At 41.9% G+C, this 12,614-nt stretch overlaps 4 protein-coding genes across 5 annotated transcripts; all 4 read left to right on the forward strand.

Moving 5' to 3' along the window:
- Positions 1–1,795: 1,795 nt before the first annotated feature.
- Positions 1,796–3,694, forward strand: LOC6902474 (beta-1,3-galactosyltransferase 5-like). 2 transcript variants are annotated; one of them, XR_004469289.1, is made up of 3 exons: positions 1,796–2,094; positions 2,211–3,480; positions 3,547–3,694. XR_004469289.1 is itself a non-coding variant. In XM_033380243.1 (2 exons), exons 1-2 carry the CDS (start codon positions 1,872–1,874, stop codon positions 3,242–3,244), a joined length of 1,257 nt encoding a protein of 418 aa, XP_033236134.1. In that variant the 5' UTR covers positions 1,796–1,871; the 3' UTR covers positions 3,245–3,694. The 2 variants fall into 2 exon arrangements, 1 of the variants encoding a protein (XP_033236134.1); XM_033380243.1 differs by having other exon boundaries at positions 2,211–3,694.
- Positions 3,695–8,184: 4,490 nt separating this feature from the next.
- On the forward strand, positions 8,185–9,222 carry LOC26534356 (uncharacterized). The gene is made up of 5 exons (XM_015181060.2): positions 8,185–8,315; positions 8,363–8,573; positions 8,633–8,714; positions 8,786–8,899; positions 9,018–9,222. The coding sequence occupies exons 1-5, from the start codon at positions 8,296–8,298 to the stop codon at positions 9,164–9,166; spliced, it is 576 nt and encodes a 191-aa protein (XP_015036546.2). The 5' UTR covers positions 8,185–8,295; the 3' UTR covers positions 9,167–9,222.
- An 869-nt stretch (positions 9,223–10,091) lies between these two features.
- LOC4816306 (uncharacterized) lies at positions 10,092–10,494 on the forward strand. Its single transcript, XM_001355874.4, has one exon. The coding sequence runs from the start codon at positions 10,131–10,133 to the stop codon at positions 10,392–10,394; it is 264 nt and encodes an 87-aa protein (XP_001355910.3). The 5' UTR covers positions 10,092–10,130; the 3' UTR covers positions 10,395–10,494.
- A 241-nt stretch (positions 10,495–10,735) lies between these two features.
- LOC4816399 (uncharacterized) lies at positions 10,736–11,207 on the forward strand. The gene has a single exon (XM_001355873.4). It carries the CDS (start codon positions 10,776–10,778, stop codon positions 11,097–11,099), a length of 324 nt encoding a protein of 107 aa, XP_001355909.3. The 5' UTR covers positions 10,736–10,775; the 3' UTR covers positions 11,100–11,207.
- Positions 11,208–12,614: the final 1,407 nt, after the last annotated feature.

Below are 12,614 nucleotides of genomic sequence, written 5' to 3' on the forward strand. Positions count from 1 at the left end.
AAGATCTCATTAACTAAATGCAGCAGACAGCATTTTTTTTTTTTGGGCTGGTACGCAATATCACTCATAAAAATACAAAAAATATAAAAAATATAAAAATAAAACAAAAATCTTTAGCTGCAAAACGTTTTTGAGGTCACTAATTGTCTTTGTACACTCAATCCTGAAGTCGGACGCGTCTCCATTTCAGATTTCAGATTTTTTTTTTTTTTTGGGTATTGTACTCGTATATTGGGTGCGGCATTGGGGCTGCTGTGGCCTGATGATGATATTGTATGGATGAAATTCTTGTTGTTGGATACCGAGTATCAACGAGTACCGTAAGCCACTTTTACTTTTTTGATTTTGCTTTACCGCTAAACTGCAGACGTTTTTATAGGCTCAAAGTGGAGGCTGATTGCAGGCTGATTGACAGCTGCTTCGGCTACTTGAAGCTCAGTCGGTAAATCACTTCCCAAAAAGACCACCCGCTCCGCCCCCCCCGCAATCCATTCCATACCATACCATCCCGTACCTTCCTGTGTTTTGTGGCTCATAAATATTTGGAGAACGCGTGCTTGCCCCGCGGGCCTCTGGCGAAACTAAGGCCTGCTCTCAAATGTCTGTCCGATAAACAGCCTCCATGTACGAGTACATATATTCTCCATCCAGCCTTTTGATGTCAGTCAGTCAGTCAGTCTGTCAGTCAGGCAGTCAGCCAGTCGGTGATTCCGTGAAGTTTGGCCTGAAAAACCAAAATATTGTTACTGCCGCAATATGTTTTGTCAGATATTCATCTTTAGTGGCCAGGCCGGGCCAGAATATGTTACGATTGTGCCACTGCCTTTGTCCGTGTGCACTTGCGGGTATACGTATAATCGATAATAATACATGAAATATTGACTACACAAAGTGCCCCAGACTTGTCTCAAAATGCTTCTCTATAATTTGATTGCTTGTAGATATGTGTTTAAGTGTGTGGATATTGTTGTTTTGGGGGGATTTTATGATGGAATTGATTTCTGGGAAAAAGGGTTCTCTGGCATCTCAATCAATTTAGACTTGAATAATAGAAATAGAAACAATGCTGTAGCATGGGTAAAAACAAAAGAAAGCTGAGTATCTATAAATCAAACAATCAGTTAAAAATTACTGGATATTCTACGGATTGTAGGGAGTAAGAAATTAAGTCGTAAAAGGCTACGACCCGCTTATAAGCTACTTTTTTGATAAGTTCCGAATAAGATTTCCAACATGAACCTTTTAGGTTACCATAAGGTGCCATAACTATAACTCCCTCTGTGATACCTTATCCCCTGAACTATCCCTTAAGCTAATAGCATGTTATATTTATAATCACCTAAATTTAACAAACTTTTAACTTTTAACCAAGTACCATTTTTAGCCGATAATTGTTAATTAAATAAATAAATAAATAACTTTCGAGTCGCATTTCGAATCATTTTCCAGCCTTTTTCGTCTCACATTTTTTTTATATTTATATTCGTATGATTTAACAAACAAAAATAATATTTTATTAAAGACTATGGTTATCCCAGATTATTCCCCATAAATTTTGTAAAATTATAGGGGTATATGAAATTCGTATAAATATCTGTAACATGAAACAAGAGCTTTCGAGGGTATAAAGTACATATATTCTTGAGGAGCTTTAATAGCCTACTACTAATAGCCACGAAACGTTTTGGCTGAAAACGTAATCCGCAAAAGTAAATGAAAAACGGAGCCTGCCTGATTGTACTCTTTTCATAAAGATATAAACAACTATAAACTGAGTTCCGGGTATCTTAGTGCAGAGCAAAGTGTGCCTTGACGGAAACGTTCCAACTGGTTGAAAACCAGTGAAACTTAACATATGAACCCGTTGTGACATGTATGATCTAAACAGCAGAATATTGAAGTTGTTTGTGGTCTTAAGTGCTGTTATTCTCACTACCATTATCTACGCCTCGTTACCGACAGCAAAGATTAGGCCGCAGAAACATATGCATTCCATTGGAGGCTCTCCGAAGGCCCATAGCCTTTTGCTAACAGGAAAACTCAACAGCAGCAGCCACAATCCTGGCAGATACATTGGAAAACGTCAACTCACTGGTAAGTCATCACAGCCATTTCTGTAGAATTCAAACAAAAGATTCAAGTGACGATTAATACTAAACCATTAAACCAACCCGCTGATATGCTTGGACCAATACCAAATATTCCCCAAGAAACGAGAATCAAACCTGAGCTGAGAGCATTTCAGGCCGTTTCGGTTGGCTCGGATATCGTGGAAATATTGCGGAGAAAACTTAATGAATACCAAACCAAATCCAAGAAGAGGCCACGCAAACGGAAAAAGTCCCACAAACCCGTAACCATTGAGAGCACATTGAGTGCCAGGAGCAGCTTACAAACATCAAGGGGTACCTCCCCGTTCCGTGACCATCCAGTACTTACAGTAAAACTCTATGAGTCCGGCCATCTCAACGATGGAATTGATAAGCATCAGATATGCAAGCACTGGGGGTCATATCCGAAGCTGCTCATTCTGATCACCTCGGCAGAGTCCCATTTGATGGAGAGAATGGCCATCAGGCAGACCTGGATGCACTATGGAAGCAGGCGAGATGTCGGCATGGCCTTTGTCCTCGGAAGCACCACAAATGCGAAGCTGAACGAGGCCCTCAGCAAGGAGAACTATCTTTATGGCGATATGATACGTGGCCACTCCATAGACTCTCACATCAATCTCACTCTGAAGACGATCTCTTTGCTGGAATGGACAGACACGCACTGTCCTCGTGTCAAATACATCCTTAAGACCGAGGACGACATGTTCATCAATGTCCCCAAACTACTCGACTTCATAGACGTGCACAAGGATAATCGTACGATCTATGGTCGCTTGGTTGAACAGATGACGCTCCACGACGAGTTCCTATCGTATGCCATAGGAGGAGCCTACCTTCTCACTGGAGACATTGTCCATGAGTTGTACGTGCAATCGCTCAATACGTTTTATATGGAACGGGAGGAAGTCTTCATCACGGGCGTTGTGGCCGAGAGCCTAAATATTAGTAGAGTGCAGGCAGACAGCTTTCGCAACATCCGCATCACTTTATTTCCGTGCAGCATCCGCAATACGATCAGCATCGACATGATCGAGCCGCAGGAACAGTACGAACTTTGGAGGATGTTGCTGGACCCGAATGTCAAGTGTAAGGAAGTTTTGGCAGATGCAGAACCAGGCGAAAATATGTAAAGTGCTTAAAAAATGTATTAAATTAGTAAATAGCTGCTAGAAGGAAGTGTTTTCCCTGCCAAAAGTGAGAGGATAGGCAAATAGGCCGACTTCATTGACGACTAGATCTTAAAGTCTAAAATAATTGTTGCGATATTCGTTGTAGCGGGAATGGCGAAAAAGAGATCTCAGGCGGTGCTGACTGTACCTTCTCGCTTGCTTTCGTTCTCTCTTCCAGCTGGGCTTAGCAATTAAGGGTGAGTTTTCGTTTACTCAAAGAAAGACTATCCTTTATAAGAGCTGCCTATCTACCATCTCTCTAGGAGTAACAGGAGTTTATAGAAATAATAGGAATACCCATTAAAACCATGCATTATTCAGCTTCCGCGTGTCGTTCCACCTTTGCTAGAACACCACGCCCTCAAACCAAAACTAATATAATTCTCTAAATAAATTATGTTTGACACTTTGGCGGAATGGAACTTTCCTTTCACATACATATGTATGTATGGGATGCCCGACAAGCTTTGCCCATATCGCTGACAGCATTTCAGGCTTGTTTGTCAGTCAGGCAGCCCCTAACGATGCTCTCTGGGAGCCTGGCCATAAATTCAAAAGGGAATCCGGCAAATAAACACCAATTCACAGGCAGAAAGGCCCAACACGGAATGGAATGGAACTGCCAACAATATCGCGATGCGAGACGATACGATCCAAGTGTCCAGATATGTCAACAATGTCGCTGTTAAGCGCCAGAGTCCGGGGGGTTCTTCGCGGAACGACACCCGCTTCCGCTCTCAAAATAAAAGAAACATTTTTTCAATACATGACTCATGCGCACACACACACACACACACACATAAATAATTCACAAAAAATAATAAAAAATACGACCTGAAAAGTTAACGCTTGATTGCTCGACTATCCGGCAAAAGGCAGATACAAGATACAAAAAAAATTGTTTCAGCAGTTGATGAATGTAAAAATTGCAACATAAAATCCGATTCCACCATGTGGGCTTTAATGTTTGAAACAAAACATGGTGGGATTAAATAAAACGATATTTAAGCACAAAAGCCAATTTAAACACTTGAATGTCTCTGAAAGCCTTTAATTCAACTATAATTGAATTGGCAAGGGAAAGGGAAAGGTACGAGTAGACGGGAAAGTGTTCACCGGGAAAAAGTTCAATTCAATTGATGGAAAATTGTTGCTCTACAACAGAATACAGAATACAGAATAGATGGGTTAGGCCAACAGGTTACTAGGAAGGCGTCATGCGGCAGCGCCCCTCGGTCGGTTGGGCGGGAGGGAGGGCCTTCTCCTCCTGCCACTTGACGGGGCATCGCCTCTTGTCATTGCATTTCAACGTCCTATTGTAGAATTTTACCTTTCGGATCCCCCATTTGAGAAGTGACAAACAGCGGCATGGAAGTATAAATCAGTTTGGAGCTTTGACACATGACTCAACCAGCTGAAAGGGATTCAAGCATTGTCCCCAGTTATAAGTCAGTACTCATGCATATTTTTGGATTCATATTTTTGCAACTTTATTTTAGTTTTAATTGCGCGCACGCAATAATTTTCCTTGATGGGGCATCAACGTCAAGGCGAATCACTTGCCAACGCTCCATCCATCATAAAATGCCAGTGGGCAGGCGGCCAGGGGGCGGGCGGGGGTCCAGACTCTTTGATTATGAACGCGTGCGCACAATCATCCAGTAACAGGGAGCAGTACCGGCACACCAGAACCCCCCAGAGACAGAGTCACCCCGTTGGGGATTGGGTGTCCAAGCAGCCCGATTATCATGCACAGAGCGCATCGACCATAAAAAACGCGATTCTGCGATTCTCTCTGTTGGCCAAATGGCGTCTTGGGCCTTGTTTTGCATGCTGCGCTCGTTAAGAACGCCATGGAGAACAATGCAGCCATAGCATCGGCCGCGGGACAGCCTGGTGTTGCCCAGTAATGGGCTTAGCCCAAGTTAAATTCCCCTCCGCCCCAAAAACCGCTGCGGTTTATAATGACGTCTGGCACAAAATAAGAATTGAGTCAAAGCCGCGACCTGCATATTGATTTGCTGGCAGACCCTCCACCGATGCCTCCTCTCGGGCCATGCCAGGCCAGGCCATGCCATGCCACATGCCATAAAGCCAAGAATGCGCCAGCCGCTTGCCTCCTCATCACAATGCAATCGAATCCCAGTCGCAGTACCAGCACCAGTACCAGTACCAGTACCAGTCCCATGGTAGCCAACAATTCTTATATAAATATTCATTTGAATTCTCATTTCAATGAGCAACAGGTGCCAAGCCAAGACCAGTAGCCGCCCCAACTTGCTGGAGATCAAAGCAATCTCAAGTGGACCTTGATGGTCAAAAGAGTTAATCTTTTAACAATGGGCATTGGCTAAGAGAACAAGTATATTGAGACGGGGAAAACGTCCATCTGTCAGATATGGGTTACATTCTAGGCAAATGGTAGGAGAGTCTTCACAGTAACTAAAAAATGCCTCCATTAAAGGTAAATGTCTAATATTTAAGTATGAAAGTGCTTTGAAAACCTTTGTTGAAAAGAAAGTTGCCATCAAAATATTTTTTATTTATCAACTTTCTTGTTGGAAGAACAAAAGATGTTTTCGGATTTGCTGATTCTAAATTGAAATCTTAAAACTCTTGATTAACGTTAGAGCTGCCAATTTTCAAGGCTGCTTTGGCCCAAGCAAATATTTGAGATCGTCTACGTAGTTTTGTATGTTTTTTTTAACTCTGTGCAGAACCCAAATTGAAATTGTTTGAACAACTTGTACATCCCCTTTCCCATTGAAGTTTGCTACCCTTTTTATAAGTGCCAAAATAAGAAAGAAAATTCTTGTATTGTAAGCAAATAATTAAATATTTTTACATGTGTTCCATGAATGGTTTCCAACTCTGGAAACCGAACAAAACTGATACCAAAATAAAACCCATTGACTTGGGTCTCTCTTTGTTGAGTTCTGTCATAATTCTCTTTGAACTCTTTACAAGGGGGTCTCTCTCTCTCTTTTGTCTAGCTCTTAGCCCCAAAGAGAGCTAAGACGAAGAGTTCCAGCAAAAACAGAAACCAATTTAATTTGTTTGTTTTACTAATCAGCGGCACGTACTCGCACGTTTCTTTTTTGCCTCAAAGTCTTTAGTGGGGTCTTTAGTCGAATTCTGTTGGGGTCTGGTCGGGCCTGGTGTAGTGGCTGCCGTTTGGTTAAACAGCCCACGTTTAAACATGGCTCAGAGCGTGCTAATCAAGTAGGTCCAAAAGCAAAATTACGCGACCGACTGAGCAGCACTGGATCTGCTCCGGCTTTGTCTGGTTTTTGGATTGGCTTTACTTTATATACGAGTATTTTTGGTCGTCAAGTTGAAGTTGGTTTTGGCTTTGGTTTTTTGGTTTTGGTTTCCGACCGAGCCCGGGCTGGGGCTGGGGCTGGGCCGCCGCTTGGGTACGCTTTGATGGCTTCTAGGTGAAGGTCATTGTGTGACTGAAATGTTAATTTTGACTGGCAGTCAGTCGCACATATATGGGCAGAGTGCTTGGGCAATTTCAGTGCTGTGTGTTTTTCTTTTTTATGACACTTGCTAAGGTTCTACACAGAAACCAAGCGAACATACAACTCGTACATAAGGCACTATTTATGTGGGCTTAGGGGCTGTCCATCGTGGACATGGACGCAGATTTGAAATCCAGTTTGGTTTCGATGAGATTCTTCAACGACTCGCACATTCCATTAAAAATTATGTATTTCAATTAGAAGTCGTTAACAAGTTTGCTTTAAATGCTTTTGTAGAGGTATTATTGAAGGTTTTAGATTTACAAATTGGTGGAACATGAAACTTTAATAATTAAAGAGAAACAAGTCAAAAAAACATCTACTTATAATAAAAGAACAGAAGATTAAAATGTAACAATTATATGAAAGTTAATACGAAGATTATTACTCAAAACATTACTGAAATTTGTAATTTGCAAACAAAGGAAAATCTGTGTCAAAAATGGAATGAAATGAAGAAAGTACAATAGAAATATAAAGAAACTAATGTAAAGAAATATTGTCTAGTAACAGAAAAGGAACATCGATATGGAAACATTTTTGGAGGAATAAAACTTATTGAAATGGAAGAATTACATTACAAATAATATGTTAATTGACTGAAAAAAAAGGAATTTTTTTTATTTTTAAAGGAACAGTGGGATTGTGGATGGTGCCAGTGTAATTCGGGGTTTTACATCTGTCAAAAAATCTCACAGTTTCCCCGGGATGGGCTCAGTGTCTAGAGTCTATTAGATACAGCAGTGGAATGAAGTGGAAAGAAACACTGTTCAAGTAGGGGAAGCAATAACAAAAAGGAACATGGTTATGGAAACATTTTTGGAGGTAAAAAACTCATTGAAATGGAAGAGATGTATGAACATTTTAATCAAATAACATGTTTATTGGTACGAACTTTTGTATTTTTAAAGAAAAAATGGGAAAGAACAATGCTTTAAGTCACTGACAGCAGTGGAATGAAATGGAAAGAAACTCTGTTCTGGTAATGGAACGAATAATAAAAAAAGGAGCAACGATATGAAAACTTTTCTGGAGGTATAAAACTCATTGAAATGGAAGAGTTGTATTACAACTTTAATCAAATAATATGCTGATTGGTATATTACTCGAAAAATAACACGATTTCTTTTTTTTTGAAGGTACAATGGGAAAGAACAATGCCCCAAGTAACCGATATCAGTGGAATGAAATGGAAAAAAGCACTGATTCGATAATGGAAGCAGTCAAAACGAGGAACATCGATAAGCAAATATTATTGGAGGTACAAAACCTATTGATATGGAAGAATTGTACTCAAATGGGAGTCAAATAATATGTTGATTGGTATACACCCTCCTAATATTCAATTGGATACAGCAGTCCTCAGAAAGAAGTGTGTCTAATGCCAACCATAATCGTACCGCTTAATGGAAGAAAACCATTAAAAATCCCATTACAAGCACCAACTCAAAATAAGCTCATAACCGAGACAGCTTTACAGTAAAGAACATGAGAAATTGTCTAGCAATGTAAGTAAACCTAACCACATCAGCAGATACTCAAGGTACCTTTTCAGTGTATTATCGCTGCTGGTTTGCCTGGGACTTTATTCATTGCATTTGGTGAACGGTCATGGAAGCCACGAACATGCGCTAGCGAATACCCCCTATATAAGGCGCTACAATCAGATGTATGATATGGTACATAATGAACTACTGCCCATGCTAAAGGTAACGGAGTGTCCCAGTCTGATGCGTAGAAACATATCAGCAATCGAAGAGGATAGGGTGAGGATCGTAACAGTTCAAAATATCAGCCTTATAGTAGCTCTCTATATTTGCCTTAGCTCAATGGAAACTGGTTTTTGATTGGCTTAACACCGCCCTTTGGAGACCGTCGGCGCAAAGACAAGAACAAGTGTGTCGAAGGTATTATATTCGCTGATTGAATTCGCCATGGCCTGTCTTGTATGAGTATGCATTTCCATTCTATTCAATAGACGACTTGCCCCGTATCGTTGCCCGAAACCCTAGGGATCAGCATGTGCTTTCTACGGATAATATCAGCTATCTAATCATTTACAGATGCGACCAAAGTGACGATGATTTTGTCAGTGAGTACTATTTCAAGTTAAAAGTTATTTTATTGGCATTGCTTAAACCTTTTGTTGAGAAATTCGTTGACATGCGTTGGTCAAAGTTTCCTAAATCAAAAATATATACATATTCCAGTGGTCTTTCGGGTATGGACCCGAAGTAAGAACCCCAGTCCAACCATCTATAAAAATGCTTTGGAAGTCCTAAGGATCAATAATATATCCGAAAATGTGGTGGTGCGTGTTCAACCCGATCGTGCAACCTGTACAAACTTTGTTGCATAATCAATTAAAATGTAATAAAGCAACCTGAAAGCAGAGAAATTGTTTAGCAAAACCAATGACACTGATTTTGTATAACACTTGGAGTTGATTTCAATGGTGTGGCACCCTCAGGCCACAGACTCCCATGATGATGATGAGAATGATGAGGATGATGCAAATGTGAAACATATTTAGAGACAAGTCTCAGTGGTTTCAGCGCTCAGGGGATGGTGTACTCGCCCCCACAAAGCAGAGTCGAGGATGGAGCTGTGTACTGAATGTGCCGCATCTAATGGTCTTGTTCGTGCGCTGCTGCAAGTTTGCTTTTGCTGACGCGGCACACTCCAAAGCCATAAAAGGGCATTAGCCTCGTGAGCACATCGTAGGTGGAGGGGTGGCTACAGGAGGGGTGGCTACATCTGTGCGCTCGCTTTGGAAAATTGAATAAAGTGGCAGAGGAGCAGAAGCAGAAGCAGAGGGATTGAAGCAACGAAGCGAAGTGAAGTGGTCGATGGCTGGTAGTCAAGTCATTTAGGGGTTGCCGGCAGCATCGACGCGCTGGCGTTGAGTCTATGCACAGCTTTTTTATGGCCTGCCAACTGGGGGAGAGATGCATCACAGACAGTCTCTGCAGGCAGTATGTTAACAGCAAAAATAAAGATTCAAGCTGGAAAAATATCAATTAAAATGTAGATCTTTACATAAATGGTGTTCCTTAGAAGACTTTAATCAACCACAGCCCCAGCGTAGACTTACTTTAGTCACTGTCCAACCGCCGGCGACAACGTGGCGTATACGCCATGCATGTTTAGGCTTGGCCACTGCTGACTCAATGAGAAAACCCGGCTTGGACGGGGTACTTGGAAATATCCCCCCAAGTCGTGTAAATCCCAGAATGAGGAAGAACTATCGCCGATCTCGCTGAACTATAAAAACGTGCAAAATCGAATTGAAAAGTGCAGTTCCCACTCGATGAGTGTGTAGTATGGAGAGCTACTCTGTTGTTGTATTCCTGCTCTGTGGAATAATGTGTGCAGTGATGGCGGCGCCCCATACCCCAGCGGTGCTTGATCCCGTTAGCCAGGAACTGGAGGAGGCCGCCGGGAGCGGCGACAACAGTGCCGAGCAGTACATGAATGCCATGGAGGAACGTGTCCAACTCTGGTGGCAGTCCATTACAGGAGCTACAAATGGAACTGATTATTCTCTAGATGATTATTTGCTGGAGGATGATAAGGATGTAAATTAATTCCTGAAAATAAGATGATTAAAGATTTGTATTTGAAATTTAATTGGAACAAAATGTGAAATATTAAAAGAATGTTCCCTTTAGGAGTCTCTGCAAACTATTCCAGGTAATCATACTATCCAGAGTCAGTGTCCAGTCAGTGCCAGTGCCCGTCACTCACTTAAGATATCAATTAACTTTGCGGTAATCTGCGCGTCTATGCACTCTGAGCTTTCTGTGGAATTTCCCAACATCCATTGACGACAGATTACAGAGAACTGCCGGTATATTGAACGTGTATATAATGTCAATCATTGCGCTTTACTGATAACCCAGACAAGGCTATAAAAGCCCAGCCCTGTGGCCGCCAGCTGACATTCAGTCAAGAGCCGCCTGAGCAAAATGCAATCCATTCTGGGACTTCTATTGCTCTGTGGAGCAATCTATTCGGTGATCGCTGCATCGGGCATACATCAGTACATTGGTGGAGGAGGAGCAGATGGTGGCAGCGATGAGAAATTGCAATGGAGCGACAGTGCGCACAATGCCGACACCGATGAGATCCTGAGGCGAGTGGCAGCATTCGATGGAGCCACGAATTTTGATGACAGCCACTGGGGAGGCGATGCCCCGAGCCGTGGAGGAGGCTCCGACAGGGCCTCCCATAGTGATTCCAATTCAGATGCGGACGGACCCCACAGGGGCTTTCAGTTCATTCAATTTTAATGTGTTATGGATTTGGAAATATACCTAATTTTATTCATGATGCGGAAGTCAAAACAGTTTATGAAGAACTGGTTTTTCCGCAGATTCGTTTCCAGTAATTAACACAGATATCAGAACTCTGGGCTTGACCATCGCATAAATATGCTAATTTATGTTTCGAGCTTCAGTTTTTTCTTCTTCCAAGCGTTGGTTTCGTTTTTGCTCCCCTCTTATTACTTATTAGCATAAATTGCTAGATTATAGACATTTAGAGCCGAGAGTTTTGTTCAGTGAAAGTAATAGTAGGTATCTCTGGGTGACGCCATCCCAGATCAAAGTGGAAATGGGTCAAGGCTGCCGGGCAATCAATTACGTAACGGGTTGGAGGGGAAGGGGGATTTATGGGGCAAACAATAAGCAGGGAAGATTAGTTATAGCTGTAGATCATTTAAGAGCTGTATGTGCTGTGTTCAAATAATTTATAAAACAAATAAATAACTCTGAAAACTGGTTGGCGGAATTTATGCCCAGCCGTAAACCCGTATTGGAGATGGTCTTGAATTTCTGAATATTTTTTAAGTGTGTTTGTGTAAATCTAAAGCCTGGAAAATCCTGCTTGAACTGTAAATAAAGTTAATTGAATTTCCCACGCCTTGCCATCCGATAGAGACAATCTCAGACTCCGACAAATCGATCAAAAAACAAACAATACTGAAAGGAACAGAACAATTAATTACGTGTATTTTCAATGGCAATTACTATGCAAATTCACTTGCCACACACAGATACACACACGCACTCGCACACGCACACGCATCCATTCATTAAATTGTGACTTAAATTGAAATGGGGCTGCCTTTGCTAATTATTTGCCCTCAGACAACATATGGCAAACCAAATTGGAGTTGTAAATAATTAAAGCCGCACAATTGTGCAGGAGGCAGTTACCGCCAAAAGGACTTTCCACAGGCATTTAAATTTCAATTAAATATATTTCCCCATTAAATTTCACTTTCCTTCGATGTGGGGGGGATGTGCGCGGGTGCCTTTAAATATTATCATGATTTTAATTAAGGATTAAGCGCCAGCCCCTCCCCCCCCCTGGCGGACAAACAAACAATCAGCGAAGGGGAAGCAACATTTTCCAAAGCGGCGAAATTCATGGAAAAACACTCGCGACGACGCGTTTGCCAGCCATCAAATGAAATGTGTTAATAAAAGGGAAATATGTGTGAGAGTGTGTCAAATAATTGGAAAAGTATGTTGGCTGCCGGCTCCGAACACTCTGCTCAGTGTCACACCACAATTGCCCTTTGAGCCCCAGTCCCAGTCCCAGTCTTTGTCTGCCTCCGCGACTACGCATACGCCACGTGGCCCGCAGCCAGAGCTTCAATGTCTCGATTCCACATAGAACAGACACCAGAAGCAGACACAGATATGGAGAGTCTCGCTGAGATAACCCCACAGAGAAGATGGTCATAAAACGGGAGGAATTGAAAGAGCTGAACGCTTCTTAAACACTCAAAATATGAACTG

Source organism: Drosophila pseudoobscura, chromosome 4 (genome assembly GCF_009870125.1).
Source record: "Drosophila pseudoobscura strain MV-25-SWS-2005 chromosome 4, UCI_Dpse_MV25, whole genome shotgun sequence".
In the NCBI taxonomy this organism is placed as follows: Eukaryota; Metazoa; Arthropoda; class Insecta; order Diptera; family Drosophilidae; genus Drosophila; species Drosophila pseudoobscura.